We start from the raw sequence: 20858 nt of genomic DNA, 5'->3' as shown, positions 1-20858 counted from the left end.
TGTAAATTCCTTTACTGGAATACTTTGTTTTTCACAATGTACTAAGGTTTTCTCATTATCTTGTGATTCCTCTGAATTACCGGAGGTTGATGCAGAAGTAAGACTTAAAGTGTCTTCCTCTACAACTGTTGAGTTCCCTACAGTAGGCTGTATGTCTGATTGAATTTCCTTGAGTTCATCAACAGAATTTTGACATACTGAGCCATTCGAATTTGCTTTTTGAAGTTCACAAATACTTAAAGGCATTTCTGATGCTTCTGTATTTAACAATTCCAAAGGATTCTCTAATTCTTGAACTAGAGGACTTAGATCATTGTAAGCACTCAGATAAACATCATCTAAACTATCTTCAATTTCCCTTGATTGATATTCAATATCTAAACAACCAGTTGGTATGTAGTACATCTGATCTGAATCATCTTCTGATAAATCGTCTGGTGGTGGCTCCACAGAAAATTCTTCTATCTGTTGATTCAAAATAACATATATATTATAATTTCAAAACATGAAGCATTATTTCTTAGCTTACTGAATATGCTTAAAATTATAACTTTTAAGATACATCTTTTTCTTAAAGGAACAGTCTACACCAGATTTTTTTATTGTTTTAAAAGATAGATAATCCCTTTATTACCCATTCTCTAGTTTTGCATAACCAACACAGTTATATTAATACACTTTTTACCTCTGTGATTATCTTGTATCTAAGCCTCTGCAAACTGCCCACTTATTTCAGTTCTTTTGATAGACTTGCATTTTAGTCAATCAGTGCTGACTCCTAAGTAACTACACGTGCGTGAGCACAGTGTTATCTATATGACACATGAACTAAAACCCTCTAGTGGTGAAAAACTGTCAAAATGTATATAGATAAGAGACGGTCTTCAAGTTCTAAGAAATTAGCATATGAACCTCCTAGGTTTAACTTTCAACTAAGAATACCAAGAGAAGAAAGCACATTTGATATAAAAGTAAATTGGAAAGTTGTTTAAAATTACATGCCCTATCTGATTCATGAACGTTTATTCTGGACTAGACTGTCCCTTTAAAGCTTAATCTTTTCTTTCTTAAAATGTATTTTCTTTTTATTAATACTCAAAAAATTACTATGAGCTAGATTACGAGTGAAATGTTATTTAGCGTTCCCACTCACGTGTTAACTTCGCTACATGTAAACTTTTTCTTCACGTCAGGTAGTGCGCGTATTACAAGTTGAAAGTAAAACATTAAGAGTTGGACTTCAGTTATTGTGACCACGTTAACGTATTCTCTCTATAGACTTCAATGGAGCACGCAAACTGAAAACAAATCATCCATACTCGCGTGCTAACACAATCATGAGTGCTAAATCTAACATGAATTATGAATATTTAACATTCCAATGTTTTTCACATAGAAGTATATGCTCTACTTATGCTTATGATTATTTTTTGGTAAAATATATATCTATATATATATACATATATATATATACATATATATATATATATATATATATATATATATATATATATATATATATATATATATATATATATATATATATATATAGGAATATCTATTAAAAAATGCTTAGAGCCTATTCCGTTATGGGTGAAGAACATTGGAATGTAAAATATTTACAGTACATACACAGTTAAACACATTATTAAATATTAATATTGAATAAAAATGCTTTTTCATGTTTTTAGGTATTTGACTGCAAAGGGCTCCAATATATATATATATATATATATATATATATATATATATATATATATATATATATATACTGTATATATATAATCCACTGAAATAAGTGCACTCCCACGAAGAGTAAATTTCAATTCTGCCAGGGTGCTATAGAAAGTTCAAATATCCAAATTATAGCACAAGCACTCACTGGACTTGATACAGGTGAAATAAAAAGTGTTTTGTTCCATACAAAAACAAATGACGTTTCGGGGTGTTCACCCCTTCATCAGACCAACAATTGTACAGAGGGAATCAAACATTTTATACCCATTGAGACCCCACCCACTGTGCAAAAAACAGTCAAACTGTGGCCATAGCAACCATAGAAAAAAACAAATACATTGTGAATGCTCATAGTTACTAATCCTGTGTTAATATTATACAGTGCAATAATAAACATAAAGTGTAATCATAGTGGGACCATTTACAGAACATCACTTAGTATAATCGATCCTTGATAGTGATAAAAACAAATTTTCTATTTAATATTATCACAAACCTCAGTTGTTATTCCTGCACTGAGAAAATTGCATCATAAGCCCTGCCCTCAAACTTTGTGTAACAACAACACAGGGATGTATCAATGTGTATCATAAATGTATCAAAAACTATTTGACGTAATGGTATCCATATCAGTGTATGAATTTGTATAAAGATACAAATGCCTAGTGTAGTCACTTTCAACTCCTATAGGCGTAACTATAGTCTTATATTGGACCTAGCAATAGAGATAACAAATCTATATACCAGCTATTGTCTAAGATATCGCTCCAAATGTATCCTCAGAATTACCTACATGTAGACAAACTGATCAAAGTATTTAAAAAATAAAACATAAAAATGCAATCCAAAAGTCTAGTTAAACATATAGAATTAAACACATTGATAAAGCTAGCAACAGGGAGCATACGTAAATTTTCACTATGTGTATGGTACATCCACACACACACACATATATATATATATATATATATATATATATATATATCTTTAAATGTCAAAGTCTCATTTTAGTTACAACATGGAGAAAATTAAGAAACAAATATACTCATCACCGACTTACTACTGTGGATTCCAGTTCAGGATCTGACACTGAGATTACAGAACCCCAGGGACAAACTCCCCAACATTCTACAGCAAACCAGTCTTTTTTAGAGGTCACTACAAGATCCGCCCAAAGATGGAGAGGTGGAGACCACATACGAGGAGGGTAGGCTTTTGGAGGAAGGCCCCCATACCAGCCCCGATACAGGAGGACATAGTGGTAAATATCAGCACATTTTCCCTCTCCAAGATTGAACACCAAGTACTCAACAAGGTGCTCTCCTTTGTACCAACAGCTTGACTTGATTAATTTTCATTATGCGTTGACACTATGAAATTCCAGCTTCACCTCAAATTGGGTGACTTTTTTCAGGCTACCTCAAGGGAGGAGAGGACATACCCTTTTAAAAGACAGAGTATGTTTGACCCTACTACCACCAACCCCAGTATCCGTACATATACCAGACTTGTACAGCAGGATCTGACCAAATGCAGAAATGTAAAGTTCAGGCATAACATAACTTTGGAAGAGAGATCTGCCATTGAGAGTCTATCCAGGAACCAAGAGATAGTAATTTGTACAGCGGACAAAGGTGCTGCGGTAGTCATACAGAACTACAAAGATTATAAAGAGGAGATTATCAAACAGTTATCGGAAGCTGATACTTATTGACTACTGCCTGGAGATCCGACAATCGGCTTTAAAAGACTGATTGATGCAGTGATACAAGGAGCATTGGATAACGATTGGATAGACAAAACTACTAGGGACTGGCTAATAGTGGACCACCCTATAAGACCTATTTTGTACACATTACCAAAAATACATAAGGATATGAAATCACCACCTGGTCGTTCAATTGTATCGGCCAGAGGATCACTTCTTCAACCCTTAGCAACATTTGTGGAGCATATGCTACAACTGATGGTGACCAATATGAGATCCTTTTTGAGAGACTCCTGGGCCTTGATTGAGACACTAACACAGGTGACAGACATCAGACCTGATGACATACTAACAAGCATGGATGTCAATAGTCTGTATACTGTGATCCCACAAGAGGAAGACATTCAGGTGATCCTGAGAAACTTATGGAGATATTCATATGTGGGTCCCCCATCAGAATTTATCATTGAGTTGTTAAGGATATGTTTGCAGAACAATTATTTCAGATTTGAGAATTTGTACTACTATCTCCAAATCAGGGGTACAGCATTGGGCTCAATCATGGCACCGGCATTCGCAAACTTATACATAGAACACATTGAGGTTGATGTACTACAAGTGTATGAATGTCCTGAGATCATTTTGTATTATAGATACATTGATGACATCCTCCTAATATGGAGAGGTATACAGGAGGTGTAAAACACTTGGGTTGAAACTTTGAACAACTCCACATGCCCTATTAAATTAAAAGGGACAGGGGTGGAGCTAGCTGCCATACTAAGCAGATATACTGTGTGTGAGCTCTGTGCATAATAAATTATAAAAGTTGGGGGGGTGGAGCAAGCTTCTATAGAGAACAGACGTACATGTGCAAAGCTCCTAGCACCAATTTGATAAAAAGTGAACTTATTTATTTGTTATAACCTCAATTATACTAAAAGGGGAGCTGTACAGGACTTTGAAAGACCGACTAGTTATTTTTGACCCTGGGACTTCGCCAAAACTGTGAAGATGTTGGATACCCTAGAAGAATGGGAATCGGCTATGACGCAGCTCCTCCGGGAGAATTTTTTCAACTTCACGCAGGGACTGCAAAAGCTGTGTGCAGAGGCGACAACTAGTAGCAGAACCCATGCATGTGTAGATGACCGGCTTCCTGATCCCTATTTTGAGAGGGTGAACTACCCCATATGTCATGACAGCCCCACGACTGCTTCAACTCTTAGGCCTGTCAGCGGCCATATTGGCTACTGTGAGGAGGCGGATGTCTCGGAACATCAAGTTGCGGTGCAGCCGCACCATGCTGATAGCAGCCGTACACACAAAGAGGGACAATATAGCTCCGAAGAGGGGTCTGCACAAAGGCAGCATAGATCGTTATTTAGCCTCAAATTGGGATTAGCCGAGGCAACCGTGAACTGTAAGTGTGAACCAGCTATGTTTCTGCTGCACACTACCAACACCGAGATTGAGGTGGCTGATGTCTGGGCGCAACTCGTACACACTATACAGGCTACAGAGCAAAAATCACCTGAGTCTGTCACCCACAGCCCTCCCGTAGGTCGCATCAGTAATAGTATATCTCCCATACCTGCAAGCATCATCGTTACTCAGGACCCGCTTCCTACAGTACAGGACTCTGGTAACCAGGGGCCAATATCCCTAAAAGACCACAGAAAGGCCTTAAGATGGCCCAAAGCTGTTATCTCAAGAAAAGCTCTGACGGACCCAAGACCTTCGCATGCAAATTACCCTGTCGGTGCCAAGATGGCATAGAGAGCTATATGGGAGACAGTGCATAGACATAGCATGACCGCACAGATAAAGTCAGAAGTGGAGCGTCCGACATATACAACTATAGTGATTGCTGTTGTGGCACAGTCATTCGGCTTCTGGTGGAGAAAACCTCAGCCGTGGTTGCAATGTCTGAAGACAAGTTTTTTTTTTGGGACTTTAGGACAAGGCGAACTGGAGTGGGCTAACTATGGACTACTCTTGGATTGCCTGCCATCAAACATATCAAACTACTTTGAGGTCTCTAAAGTGCCCGCTTGTTATTTTTATTATCTACTATGGGACTTCATTGTCAATTTATCTAAGTTCCCTGTTATTGTATTGGTAACATGATATGACACATGTGTATATAGTATTGTTGTTCACTGTCAGATGTGGGATTGTCACGATAAGGTATACAGCATTTTCTCTTAGACTATTTGCCACTATAAGATAGCATTTACCTACGTATAATTACACAAACAGCTATTACCTTACATTTGGCTTAATTTATCAGAACTGGCTAATGATGAAGACCATATGCTGGCAATGTTGCAATTGCTTTTACTAATTCTAATCTAATATGTCTTCCACTCAGTTTACAATTTTTTCATTAATGACATGATGGCCACTGTTTCTTCTTGAGAATATGTATTAATTAATATAGCAGTTGTCATCTGTTTTTCCTGTTTTGGAAAGACTGTCTGACTTGACTTTGCAACTACAGTTATATAGGATTAGCTAAGCATGGGGTTCTTAGTTGCCAAGAGTACCCTAAATATCCCCATATACCAACATGACATTGGAAGGGGAGTACATATATGTCTATATTATGTCTGACAGGACTTTTATATATACGCTCTATGATGCGAATATTTTTACCTGATCTAGACGTTATATATATATATATATATATATATATATATATATATATATATATACCAACCACTAAGGTTATCCCTATAGTCTTTTTATGAGTTATTTGTCGCACTGTATATTACCTTGAAGAGTTGCTCTTATTTGCACCATTAGCACATTTAAGCTATACTAGGGGTGATATAATTTTTAGTTATGTAATGGGTTGGTATGCATCTATATACAGCTCAATATAGAGTTATGCTCACCTCCAGACATATTAGCCCAAATCCAGCACCCTTTAGATACATAGTAAAATTCAATCATAACATAAGACTAGGGTTCCAAGTTAGGCAGATGTTTATGTAGCGAGGGATGACTTAAATGGTATCGCCCCATCTACTTAAGATATCTGAAATAGTTTAAGCAGCCTTATATTATATTTAGGAATGTATGCCACTACCGCCTGGTTGATATGCACATTGACAAAAGTAGTCTATTCTTTTCTGTGTGTGAATGTATTGTTATCTGCGTGTTCTCATTTATTACAGTTTACAAAATGGTACAAGATATGTCCAGGACCTTGCTTTTCTATTTGCAGGTATAGATGTGATTCTCATTCTGTTTGAAAGATTCAAACTGTAAAATATTTCCCTTCCAATACCAACTATTTTTATGTATATGCAACATTTTAAGTTGCAGCTTTAGGTGTAATTCAACCGCTAAACATGATAACGTGGCTAGCGCAACACAATGTAGTCACTCTCTTTTACTGGTCTATTAGGGTAAACTATGCGCGACCAGAAACCCAGCCAGGGGTTACATTATCTTAACCATAAATAGTATATTGGAAGTCTGCTGTGCATTACTTTTTATATAATGTAAACAATAAGTTGCTTGGGTATAGGGCCCATACCCAAGTGATAAGACCTGGTGCAGACTTAATATTCATACCTGGCTGGTTTCCAACAATTTAAATACACCCTATGTTGAATATTCAACACTGAGAATTCTCCCAAAAGTTGTGTAATAAATTTGGTGACAAAGTGTAGCTTTTTAGTTTCGCCACTAGAGGGGTGTACAAGTTAAGTTATGGCTAAACTTCTGCTGCAGAATTAATTTAACAATATGTACCTATAAGCTTTATATTTTGAGTTACCTCCTGTTCTCCCTGATTTATATACTGCTCAGTATTATGTTTTATATACATATATATATATATATCCTGATATATGTCAGATGGAAGTCATGTAACCATTTATTACTGTATTGTTTAATATGTGTTGACGTTTATTATTTGTAAGCCTTGAACTGAACCTCAATAAAAACTATTAAAAAAAAAAAAAAAAAAAAAAAAAATTTGAAATTGTTAAAAAAAAAAAAAATATAAAAGTTGAAATTAAGTACTAAAAATATATTTTTTTGGGTATAAAACCTTCCCAAAGAGTCTCTGTGGTCTGGAGGTACACCAGGCTTCAATTGGCGAGCCTGCAGAGAACAAGAAGCACTGCAACAGGTGGCCTAAAATTCTGAGGAAACGTCTATAACTGTGGCCTCCGTCTGCTGTATCATAGCATAAAGATCTTGCGGTACTCAGCGTAATATAGATCATGGAGGAGATGTATTTTTACTTTCAAGCAAAGATGGAGGAATTTGAAAGGAAACTTTGTGATGGGATTGACAAATTGATTCTAATTCTGCAGACCACAAGTGAACCAACTGCTTACTCCCCGCCAAAGATGGCGACGCATGAAAAGCCTGCTGACTTGGAGATTCACCTGTGGCAGAGGGAAATCCTAGAGCCGGGTATAGAAGCTGGATTCACACAAAACAAGTCTACTCTACCCGAAGTGCTATCTCAGTTCAGCCTCTTCCCACGTGAAGATTTGAGCAGAGGGCTTTGTCTCTTCCACCTTAGTGGTAATGTGATCCTATGCCTCCAGGTGGAAAAATGGAACGAAGTTTGGGTGATGGTGCCTGTGAGTGCTGCCAACTCCCATGTGCACGATGATAGTGCTTTACACAACCTGCCACCTGCATTAGGTGATATGCTGTCTTGGCGTAGAAGCGAGGGAAAAACTCCAGGGACAAATTTGCAGCAGGCACTGCTTAGGTTAATTCTTCTCCTCGGCGCCTAAAAATTAAGCTCTACTTGCGGACTTACTTATCAGAACTTCAGCAGTTTCACATCCCAGGATTGTTAATGGTGACTGTTACTTATGGCCTATGCACTGTTGCTTTTTAGCTTCGGTCTCTCACAGCTATCATTATCTTCCCCAGTGTATATAGATTCTGCTGTTCCTCAACACACCATTATTCGTAACACCTAGGTTGTGCCTTTTTTTCTACCAGGTTTGCTATATGCTATATATGCTATATCAATTGTTCTGTATCCTGTACACAGAGATTTACTTCTTGTAATGTTAAAGCCTTTATTGTGCTTCCACTTCTCTTGGGCAGGGCATGAGTTACTGCTGTAGAGAGGTACCCTGCTTATCTCTTCTTATGTGAGTGTTTTATATATTTGTAAAGCTCTGGCCTTGATGTATAAGAATTGTATAACTACAGTATAGGGCAACATATTAACTTCTGTTATGCTCTATCGCCTAGATTTGGAGTTTTGTCGGTAAAGACCTGTGTTGCTAACAAGCCTTTTTTTTCCAGCGCTCCCTTAAGACAACGCTGGTATTACGAGTTTTCTGAATGGCTGCGTTAGCCTCAGAAAAGTGAGCGTTGAGACAAATTTAGCTCCACTTCAACCCTCAATACCAGCGTTGCTTATGGTAGCGGTAAGCTGAAAAAACATGCACAATTTCCCCATAGGAAACAATGGGGCTGAGCTGGCTGAAAAAAAAACCTAACACCTGCAAAAAAGCAGCGTTCAGCGCCTAACGCAGCCCCATTGTTTCCTATGGGGAAACACTTTCTAAGTCTACACCTAACACCCTAACATGAACCCCGAGTCTAAACACCCCTAATCTTACACTTATTAACCCCTAATCTGCCGCCCCCGCTGTCGCTGATACCTTCATTATACTATTAACCCCTAATCTACTGCTCCGGACACCGCCGCAACCTACATTATAGCTATGAACCCCTAATCTGCTGTCTCTAACATCGCCGATACCTATATTATATTTATTAACCCCTAAGATGTCCCCCCCAACGTCGCCGCCACCTACCTACACTTATTAACCCCTAATCTGCCAACCGGACATCGCCGCCACTATAATAAATGTATTAACCCCTAAACCGCCACACTCCCGCCTCGCAAACACTATAATAAATTTTATTAACCCCTAATCTGCCCTCCCTAACATCGCCGCCACCTACCTACACTTATTAATCCCTAATCTCCCGCCCCCAACGTCGCCGCTACTATAATAAAGTTATTAACCCCTAAACCTAAGTCTAACCCTAACACCCCCTAAGTTAAATATAATTTAAATAAAGCAAACTAAAATTACTATAATTAAATAAATTAATACTATTTAAAACTAAATACTTACCTATAAAATAAACCGTAATATAGCTACAATATAACTAATAGTTACATTGTAGCTATTTTAGGATTTATATTTATTTTACAGGCAACTTTGTATTTATTTTAACTAGGTACAATAGCTATTAAATAGTTATTAACTATTTTATAGCTACCTAGATAAAATAATTACAAAATTACCTGCAAAATAAATCCTAACCTAAGTTACAAATACACCTAACACTACACTATCAATAAATTAATTAAATAAATTAACTACAATTATCTAAACTAAAATTATACTAAACTATAATACAAAAACAAACAAACACTAAATTACAAAAAATAAAAAAATATTACAAGAATTTTAATCTAATTACACCTAATCTAAGCCCCCTAATAAAATAAAAAAGCCCCCCAAAATTATAAAATTCCCTACCCTAGGGACTTCCGGTGGGCGGACCTTCTGGGTGGAGGTGAACATCAAGAGCTCCGGGAACTAAGTTCTGATAAAAGTTATTTTAAGAGCCTTTTCACCTGACCCAGACACCCACGCAATTTGTCTTGCTGTGAAAACCTCCGTGGAGGACATCGATAGCCGACTAAGACTCTGTGAAGGGCATTTCATCTGCCCTAGCCTCCGGAAGTCAAGGCCGCATTACGGAACCCACGCAGTCTCACACACCATTGCTGTATCACAGTGGATGGTAACTACCTAAAAGCTCCGAACCTGCTGGACATTATAAATCGCCCCAAACTTGGCCTGAGACTTACAAGCTGTGGATTGCCGACTGCAATTTGTGGCACGGCCTACTGGTTCCTGCGCACTTTAGCTGCCATGCACTTTGAGATCTTGGCGCTACAGTACAGAAGCTGAACAGTGGGTGAGTGCATCGGCTGAAAACCAGCCCAAATTTAGCCTGACACTAACTTGTTATGCCCTGACCACACCAATACGACTTTTCCTGCACACTTATACTGTCTCACACTTTGGAAACTTTATACTGTGGTGCAGACATGGAACATTAGGGGATTGCATTGAAGTGAGAATAAGCACAGCCTAACGTAATGGCTGAATTTACTCAGTTAGAGGCTTTGTGACACTCACCTTTTGGCTTGTTGGGCGACACAACGGCCTGGACATTTCTAACCTGCATGCCTAGCTAGCCCCCCCTCGAAATTTGGGCCTCATACACAGTGCACCGAGGTATATAACATACTAGTTCCTGACTCTGGGAGATAGATTGCTCAATAGAACCTTTTGCATTATACCCTGTTATCTCTGCAGATTTTTTGGGGACTCATTTGCATACTCTGAATAACGGTACTGTGTGGCTATATCCCTCACCTTTATATAATATACAACTTACTCCCATGAGAGTGGACCAATATTTCCGCAAAATCTCATCCACGCATAGTGACAAGATGAGTCATAAGTCAAAAGCTGCAGAAAAAAAGACACGCCAGTTGATAGAATCACAGATGGACATCTCCCCACACTCTGATCAGCAAACTCCCCAGCTGGGAGATCATTCATCTCTAATGCAGGACTTGAAGTCTTTCTTTTTGCCCAGAATAGATTCCCTGCAGGCGGGCATGGATAACCTCACAAGTGAGGTCAGACAGTTCTCTACTCGCTCTCAGCGGCAGAGGGTCGCATTTCAGAGGTAGAAGACAAGCAATCCAGCGCCTACATTTCAATTAAACAAATAATAAAACAGAACCAATACCTTCTAGACCGTGTGGAAGATTTAGAGAACAGGAGTCCCCGAAACAATCTGCGTATAGTGGGGGTGCCCGAAACAATCAGAGGTAAAGCGCTTATGGAGTTTGTGGCAGTCACTTTTCCTAAACTCTTGGGGATATCCTCTGATCATCTCCCTATCGATGTCGAGCGTTCTCATAGAGTGGGCCCAGACATCCTACTCAAAGATAGAGGTAAACCAAGACAGGTGATCTTCAAATGCCTGAATTTTCAGGAAAAAATTCTTCTTCTACAAGCTTACAGAACACAGAAAACGGTTGAATATGATTCTGGCCGCCTTCTACTATTTCAGGATTACTCAATGGAGGTTACTAGGAAAAGGAATGATTTCGCCCCACTCTGCTCAAAACTGCATGACCAAGGCCGTCAAGTGGCCCTTTTATATCCTGCTAAACTCTGTCTTGCAACCCACGCGGGCCCAAAGTACTTCCACTCACCTCAAGCCTTGGAGGCACACCTCACTACAGAAAACAAGAATCAACAATCACCCAAAGCAGGCAATAGAGACTTAGGCTGATGCCTGTAGCAGATCTACAATGTGTGGCCTGTATCTAGAACAGATATGTATATTGAACTGAGTCTCTGTGGGCACACTCCCTCTGGGATTTCTGAGACTGACACTCATCTGGGTGTCGATCCCGGGGGGCCTATTGCCTTAGAGTGACTTTACAGTTTTATTGGTTATGGTTATGTTGATGTTTACACTTGTTTCAGCAACGTTGCAATCCCGTCTTCAAGATGATGTATGTATACTTTTTCCTTCTAATGCCTCCTTACAATGGGAAAATATTTCATTGCATTTGGTTGTATTTGTTTACATTGATGTTTAGTTTTATAGTTTTACCTTATTCCAGTACTGTTTATACTGCCCTCAGCAACACGGTAAATTTGATTTTAATGCCCAGTTTAGTTCTATTTATCCTAATGATTACTTCTGAACTGGGGAAAATGTCTTTCACTCATTCTGCTAGACTTTTACTTCAATTGTTATTTAAGATGTCACCATATGGGAAACTGCCCTTCCCCCTATATTATGAAACAGAATTCTCAAATTCGAACAGTTCCAGCTATATCATCTTACCTTGGGCACTTTCAAATAGTATGCTTAGTTTAGACATGATATTGAGGTTTCTGAATATATTCTCAAAGCAAAGTGTGGAAAACAGCACCAACCAATATGTGGCTTGTGGGGCACGGAACCCAGGATCTGCCCTATCCTGCAAATACTCCAAGTAGAAATAATGATTTGTTCCAGCCACCAATAGTTAAAAGACCTTTATTTCTTCATTAGTGGGGTCTTAGACAAACATACAACGTTTCAGACCTGCTATAGGTCCTTAGTCATACTGAACATACACTGATTCATCATTTAAATACTTTACACCTGGTCAATTGTTCACCTGTTATCATGTGACTACTCGTTATTGCATCACTGCCATCTTGTGGCCATCTAACATATATATTCCTATTGCAAAAAAGCATTCTGAATAGTCACATTGAAAAGGTTTAAGTATCAAACAATGTTAAAAGATAAAATCATATGTACAAAATTAAAATAGAAGAAATATTACACACAATATGCAGATATGCAGATGCTGTTTACTTGTTATATAAATGCTAATTTAAACTCTTTCATTTTAGAGTTGATTTTATAAGTTTCAAAAAATTGCTACTGGAGATTATGTGGATTACTGTCAATTTGAACACTGTAGGCCTATCTTGAAAATAATTTTTTTCTTTTCTCTTTAGTATTTTTATATGTAAAGATAATTTTCAGACATTTCCCTCAAATTTACTCAGCCCATTAAAAGGGGTTATTGGAAAAATATTTTAAGTTAAAAACATGCAGGTATCATAATACTCAGCCCATTAGAAAGGGAAGATTTACCTATCTATAGAGATGTTTTAGGAAAGACAAATATTTAGTAAAACAGACTCCAATCGAAGTCTTTATTCATACCCTTAGGTATTAGGCTTTCCAATTTGTATATCCAAAACATCTCTCTTGTTTTTAGTATATGTTCTCTATTACCCCCCCTCCTTGGTCTATCAATCTGTTCAATTATTTGGAATCTGAGCTGACTGATGTTATGACCCATAGAGAGGAAGTGAGAAGAAACAGGAGCCTCTTTGTTCTTGCATCTAATATTAGACTTATGTTCTGTTATCCTCTCCCTTACCTCTCTACAGGTCTCGCCCAAATAGATCAAACCACATGGACACTTGATCAAATAAATACAGTAACATGACCTACAAGTAAGGTATTTATTAATTTTGTATTTCCTACCATTTATAGGGTGAAAAAAATATTCACCTTTAATCATTGAACTGCAGTTACTGCAGTTCAAACAGGGATAACATCCATCTTTCCTAGGGCCTATAGTCTTCTGTATGTTCAATCTGTTACTGCCTATATCAGAATGTACAAGGGTGTCTTTGATACTTCTATTTCTTCTATACGCTGTCATTAAATTTTCTTTAAACTCATTCACTTGGGGGTTACAGTCCCTTAGGATGTGCCAATGCTTTCTTAGAATACCATTGATTTTCTGACTGAATTCATTGAACTGTGTTACAAACACTAGACGATTTGTTTCTTTACTTTTGTACTTTTTGGGTAATTCTTTATTATTGACTACATCTAGTTGTTCCTTGATTAGTGATATTGGATACCCTCTATTGATGAATTTATCAGCCATCTCCTCCAACCTTTGCTTACATCTATTCTCCTCTGACACTATGCGTTTAACTCTTAAAAATTGGCTCTTTGGAATAGCCCTAAAGATACTATCAGGATGGTAACTTCCATATTTCAATATATTGTTTTTGTCTGTGTCTTTTGTATGGATATCCGTTTTTAAGAAACCATCCTTAAAGTATACATAGGTGTCTAGAAACTCAATTCCAATTTCACTCATGTTTAAAGTGAATTTTAATCCATTGACAGAATTATTAAGATCTTCAACAAAGGACAATAGGCTGCCAACGTCACCCCCCCACACGCCAAACACATCATCAATGTACCTCCACCAGGAGGCACCATAGAGCTGGAACAAGCCATGAGGATATACAAAGTATTCCTCAAAGCTATTCATGAAAATGTTGGCGTATGAGGGGGCAACGTTAGAGCCCATTGCTGTACCCTGTTTCTGCAAATAATATGTATCCATAAATAGAAAATAATTCTGATAAAGAATGATAGACAGAAGTTCTATTAGAAACCAAATTTCTGCCTCAGTATAACTCTTACTAGATCTAAGCATATGTTCCACTGATGAAATCCCTGTTGTATGTTTAATAGTGGTGTAAAGGCTTGAGACATCTAATGAAAACAAGATACACTTATCACCTACATGTCCTAAGTCCTGTAATTTAGCCAAAAAATCATTAGTGTCCCTAATGTAAGATGTAGTGTTCTTAACTAAGGGCTGCAACACTCTATCCAAGAAAGTAGAAATATTAGAAAATACTGAACCCATCCCTGCCACAATAGGGCGACCTGGGGGATTTTTTAAGGATTTATGTACCTTTGGTAATACATATATTACCGGCCTAATTGGATCTGTTACATATAAGGCCTCCTTAAACTTATCTGTTATAATATCTCTTTGTGTAGCCAGGGTCAAAATGTTATTTATCCCTTTGTTAATCTGTATGGTGGGATCTCTAGTCAGTATTTCATAAACTTGGGTATCTTTCAGTTGCCTATTGATCTCATCTATATAATCAGACTTATTTAGAATCACAATGGCCCCGCCCTTATCGGCCTCTTTAATGATTATATTTGTATTCTCTCTCAGAGATCTAATGGCTGACATGTCCTCTTTATTGTGTTTCCTATTTCTTTGCACCAATTTTCTTTTTTTCTCCCTTTTAAATAAGTTGTTCACTTCTCTCTGTACAAGACTAACATATGTGGCTGCACTATGTGTGGATGCTGGTGAAAAAGTGCTTTTTTTAGATAGACCAAAGTGCCTAATGTCATTAAACTTCATTTCTTTCATGTAATTAGCAAGAGTCCATGAGCTAGTGACGTATGGGATATACATTCCTACCAGGAGGGGCAAAGTTTCCCAAACCTTAAAATGCCTATAAATACACCCCTCACCACACCCACAATTCAGTTTTACAAACTTTGCCTCCGATGGAGGTGGTGAAGTAAGTTTGTGCTAGATTCTACGTTGATATGCGCTCCGCAGCAAGTTGGAGCCCGGTTTTCCTCTCAGCGTGCAGTGAATGTCAGAGGGATGTGAGGAGAGTATTGCCTATTTGAATGCAGTGATCTCCTTCTACGGGGTCTATTTCATAGGTTCTCTGTTATCGGTCGTAGAGATTCATCTCTTACCTCCCTTTTCAGATCGACGATATACTCTTATATACCATTACCTCTACTGATTCTCGTTTCAGTACTGGTTTGGCTTTCTACAAATATGTAGATGAGTGTCCTGGGGTAAGTAAATCTTATTTTCTGTGACACTCTAAGCTATGGTTGGGCACTTTATTTATAAAGTTCTAAATATATGTATTCAAACATTTATTTGCCTTGACTCAGAATGTTCAACTTTCCTTATTTTTCAGACAGTCAGTTTCATATTTGGGATAAATGCATTTGTTTCAATCATTTTTTCTTACCTTAAAAAATTTGACTTTTTCCCTGTGGGCTGTTAGGCTCGCGGGGGCAGAAAATGCTTCATTTTATTGCGTCATTCTTGGCGCGGACTTTTTTGGCGCAAAATTTTTTTTTCTGTTTCCGGCGTCATACGTGTCGCCGGAAGTTGCGTCATTTTTTGACGGTTTTTTGCGTCAAAAATGTCGGCGTTCCGGATGTGGCGTCATTTTTGGCGCCAAAAGCATTTAGGCGCCAAATAATGTGGGCGTCTTTTTTGGCGCTAAAAAATATGGGCGTCATTTTTGTCTCCACATTATTTAAGTCTCATTATTTATTGCTTCTGGTTGCTAGAAGCTTGTTCACTGGCATTTTTTTTTTCCCATTCCTGAAACTGTCATTTAAGGAATTTGATCAATTTTGCTTTATATGTTGTTTTTTTCTTTTACATATTGCAAGATGTTCCACGTTGCAACTGAGTCAGAAGATACTACAGGAAAATCACTGCACAGTGCTGGAGCTACCAAGCTAAGTGTATCTGCTATAAACTTTTGGTATCTGTTTCTCCAGCTGTTATTTGTATTGCATGTCATGTCAAAACTTATTAATGCAGATAAAATTTCCTTTAGTACTGTTACATTACCTGTTGCTGTTCCGTCAACATCTAATTTTCAGAGTGTTCCTGATAACATAAGAGATTTTATTTTTTAAATCCATTAAGAAGGCTATGTCTGTTATTTCTCCTTCTAGTATACATAAAAGTCTTTTAAAACTTCTCTTTTTTCAGATGAATTTTTAAATGAACATCATCATTCTGATACTGATAATGGTTCTTCTGGTTCAGAGGTTTCTGTCTCAGAGGTTGATGCTGATAAATCTTTGTATTTGTTCAAGATGGAATTTATTCGTTCTTTACTTAAAGAAGTGTTATTTGCATTAGAAATAGAGGATTCTGGTCCTCTTGATACTAAATATAAACGTTTAAATAAGGTTTTTAAATCTCCTGTAGTTATTCCAGAAGTGTTTTTTCTCCCTGATGCTATTTCTGAAGTAATTTCCAGGGAATGGAATAATTTGGGTAATTTATTTACTCCTTCTAGACGTTTAAGCAAATTATATCCTGTGCCATCTGACAGATTAGAGTTTTTTGGGACAAAAATCCCTAAGGTTATGGGGCTGTCTCTACTCCTGCTAATGTACTACTATTCCTACGGCAGATAGTACTTAATTTAAGGATCCTTTAGATAGGAAAATTGAATCCTTTCTAAGAAAAGCTTCCTTATGTTCAGGTAATCTTCTTAGACCTGCTATATTTTTAGCGGATGTTGCTGCAGCTTCAACTTTTTGGTTAGAAGCTTTAGCGCAACAAGTAACAGATCATAATTTTATAGCATTATTATTATTCTATAACATGCTAATAATTTTATTGGTGATACCATCTTTTGATATCATTAGAGTTGATGTCAGGTATATGTCTCTAGCTATTTTAGCTAGAAAAGCTTTATGGATTAAACTTGGAATGCTGACATGTCTTCTAAGTCAACTTTGCTTTCCCTTTCTTTCCAGGGTAAATAATCATTTTCGTTCCTTTCCTCACAACAAGGAACAAAAGCCTGATCCTTCATCCTCAGGAGCGGTATCAGTTTGAAAACTATTTCCAGTTTGGAATATATCCAAGCCTTATAGAAACCTATAGCCAGCTCCTAAGTACCTATGAAGGTGCGGCCCTTATTCCAGCTCAGCTGGTATGGGGCAGATTACGTTTTCTTCAAAGAAATTTGGATCAATTCCGTTCTTAATCTCTGGTTTCAGAAACATTGTTTCAGAAAGGTACAAAATTGGCTTCAAGTTAAGGCCTCCTGCTAAGAGATTCTTTTCTTTCCCGTGTCCCAGTTAACACAGCAAAGGCTCAGCATTTCTGAAATGTGTTTCAGATCTAGAGTTGGCTGGAGTATTTATGCCAGTTCCAGTTCTGGAACAGGGGCTGGGGTTTTATTTTATCTCTTCATTGTACCAAAGAAGGTCAATTCCTTCAGACCAGTTCCGGATCTATCATTATTGAATCGTTATGTTAGGATACCAACATTCAAGATGGTTACTGTAGGACTATCCTGCCTTTTGTTTAGCAAGGGCATTATATGTCTACAATAGATTTACAGGATGTGTATCTGCATATTCCGATTCATCCAGATCACTTTTAGTGTCTGAGATTCTCTTTTTAGACAAGCATTACCAGTTTTGTGGCTCTACCGTTTGGCCTAGCCTCAGTTCCAAGAATTTTTTTCAAAGGTTCTCGGTGCCCTTCTTTCTGTAATCAGAGAATAGGGTTTTTCCTTATTTGGACGATATCTTGGTACTTGCTCAGTCTTCTAATTTTCGAAGAATCTCATACGAATCGACTTGTGTTGTTTCTTCAAGTTCATGGTTGGAGGATCAATTTACCAATCAGTTCATTGATTCCTCAGACAAGGGTAACCTTTTTAGGTTTCTAGATAAATTCAGTGTCTATGACTCTGTCCTTGTCAGACAGGAGAAGTTTAACATTGATATCAGCTTGTCAAAACCTTCAGTCACAATCATTCCCTTTGCTAGCCTTATGCATGGAAATGTTGGGTCTTAGGACTGCCGCATCAGATGCGATCTCCTTTGCTCATTTTCACATGCGACCTCTTCAGCTCTGTATGCTGAACCAATGGTGCAGGGATTACTCAAAGATATCTCAATTAATATCTTTAAACCGATTTTACGAAACTCTCTGACATGGTGGACAGATCACCATCGTTTAGTTCAGGGGGCTTCTTTGTTCTTCCGACCTGGACTATAATCTCGACAGATGCAAGTCTTACAGGTTGGGGAGCTGTGTGGGGGTATCTGACGGCACAAGGGGTTTGGGAATCTCAGGAGGTGAGATTTCCGATCAATATTTTGGAACTCCGTGCAATTTTCAGAGCTCTTCAGTCTTGGCCTCTTCTGAAGAGAGAGTTGTTCATTTGTTTTCAGATAGACAATGTCACAACTGTGGCATACATCAATCATCAAGGAGGGACTCACAGTCCTCTGGCTATGAAAGAAGTATCTCGAATTTTGGTTTGGGCGGAATCCAGCTCCTGTCTAATCTCTGCGGTTCATATCCCAGGTATGGACAATTGGAAAGCGGATTATCTCAGTCGCCAAACGTTGCATCCGGGCGAATGGTCTCTTCACCCAGAGGTATTTCTTCAGATTGTTCAAATGTGGGAACTTCCAGAAATAGATCTGATGGCTTCTCATCTAAACAAGAAACTTCCCAGGTATCTGTCCAGATCCCGGGATCCTCAGGCGGAGGCAGTGGATGCATTATCACTTCCTTGGAAGTATCATCCTGCCTATATCTTTCCGCCTCTAGTTCTTCTTCCAAGAGTAATCTCCAAGATTCTGAAGGAATGCTCGTTTGTTCTGCTGGTAGCTCCGGCATGGCCTCACAGGTTTTGGTATGCGGATCTTGTCCGGATGGCCTCTTGCCAACCGTGGACTCTTCCGTTAAGACCAGACCTTTTGTCTCAAGGTCCTTTTTTCCATCAGGATCTGAAATCCTTTAATTTAAAGGTATGGAGATTGAACGCTTGATTCTTGGTCAAAGAGGTTTCTCTGACTCTGTGATTAATACTATGTTACAGGCTCGTAAATCTGTATCCAGAGAGATATATTATAGAGTCTGGAAGACTTATATTTCTTGGTGTCTTTCTCATCATTTTTCTTGGCATTCTTTTAGAATACCGAGAATATTACAGTTTCTTCAGGATGGTTTAGATAAGGGTTTGTCCGCAAGTTCCTTGAAAGGTCAAATCTCTGCTCTTTCTGTTCTTTTTCACAGAAAGATTGCTATTCTTCCTGATATTCATTGTTTTGTACAAGCTTTGGTTCGTATAAAGCCTGTCATTAAGTCAATTTCTCCTCCTTGGAGTTTGAATTTGGTTCTGGGGGCTCTTCAAGCTCCTCCATTTGAACCTATGCATTCATTGGATATTAAATTACTTTCTTGGAAAGTTTTGTTCCTTTTGGCCATCTCTTCTGCCAGAAGAGTTTCTGAATTATCTGCTCTTTCTTGTGAGTCTCCTTTTCTGATTTTTCATCAGGATAAGGCGGTGTTGCGAACTTCTTTTGAATTTTTACCTAAATTGTGAATTCCAACAACATTAGTAGAGACATTGTGGTTCCTTCATTATGTCCTAATCCTAAGAATTCTAAGGAGAAATCGTTGCATTCTTTGGATGTTTTAGAGCTTTGAAATATTATGTTGAAGCTACTAAGTCTTTCCGAAAGACTTCTAGTTTATTTGTTATCTTTTCCGGTTTTAGAAAGGCCAGAAAACTTCTGCCATTTCTTTGGCATCTTGGTTGAAATCTTTAATTCATCTTGCCTATGTTGAGTCGGGTAAGACTCCGCCTCATAGGATTACAGCTCATTCTACTAGGTCAGTTTCTACTTCCTGGGCGTTTAGGAATGAAGCTTCGGTTGATCAGATTTGCAAAGCGGCAACTTGGTCCTCTTTGCATACTTTTACCAAATTCTACCATTTTGTTGTATTTTCTTCTTCTGAAGCAGTTTTTGGTAGAAAAGTACTTCAGGCAGCGGTTTCAGTTTGAATCTTCTGCTTATGTTTTTCATTAAACTTTATTTTGGGTGTGGATTATTTTCAGCAGGAATTGGCTGTCTTTATTTTATCCCTCCCTCTCTAGTGACTCTTGTGTGGAAAGATCCACATCTTGGGTAGTCATTATCCCATACGTCACTAGCTCATGGACTCTTGCTAATTACATGAAAGAAAACATAATTTATGTAAGAACTTACCTGATAAATTCATTTCTTTCATATTAGCAAGAGTCCATGAGGCCCGCCCTTTTTTGTGGTGGTTATGATTTTTTTGTATAAAGCACAATTATTCCAATTC

General features: G+C 37.9%; 1 protein-coding gene across 1 annotated transcript in view; it reads right to left on the bottom strand.

Moving 5' to 3' along the window:
* ARHGAP30 (Rho GTPase activating protein 30) overlaps window positions 1-20858 on the bottom strand; it is a 209171-nt gene that overhangs the window by 3134 nt on the left and 185179 nt on the right. The window contains exon 12 of the mRNA XM_053703002.1: window positions 1-465. This exon is cut by the window's left edge and continues 3134 nt beyond it. Coding sequence (XP_053558977.1) covers window positions 1-465 — 465 coding nt within the window. The remainder of the gene's footprint in view (window positions 466-20858) is intronic.

This window comes from Bombina bombina, chromosome 1, assembly GCF_027579735.1.
Source record: "Bombina bombina isolate aBomBom1 chromosome 1, aBomBom1.pri, whole genome shotgun sequence".
Classification (NCBI taxonomy): domain Eukaryota; kingdom Metazoa; phylum Chordata; class Amphibia; order Anura; family Bombinatoridae; genus Bombina; species Bombina bombina.
The sequence above is the reverse complement of the archived record's forward strand: the minus strand, read 5'-3'. Positions and strand labels throughout refer to the sequence as shown.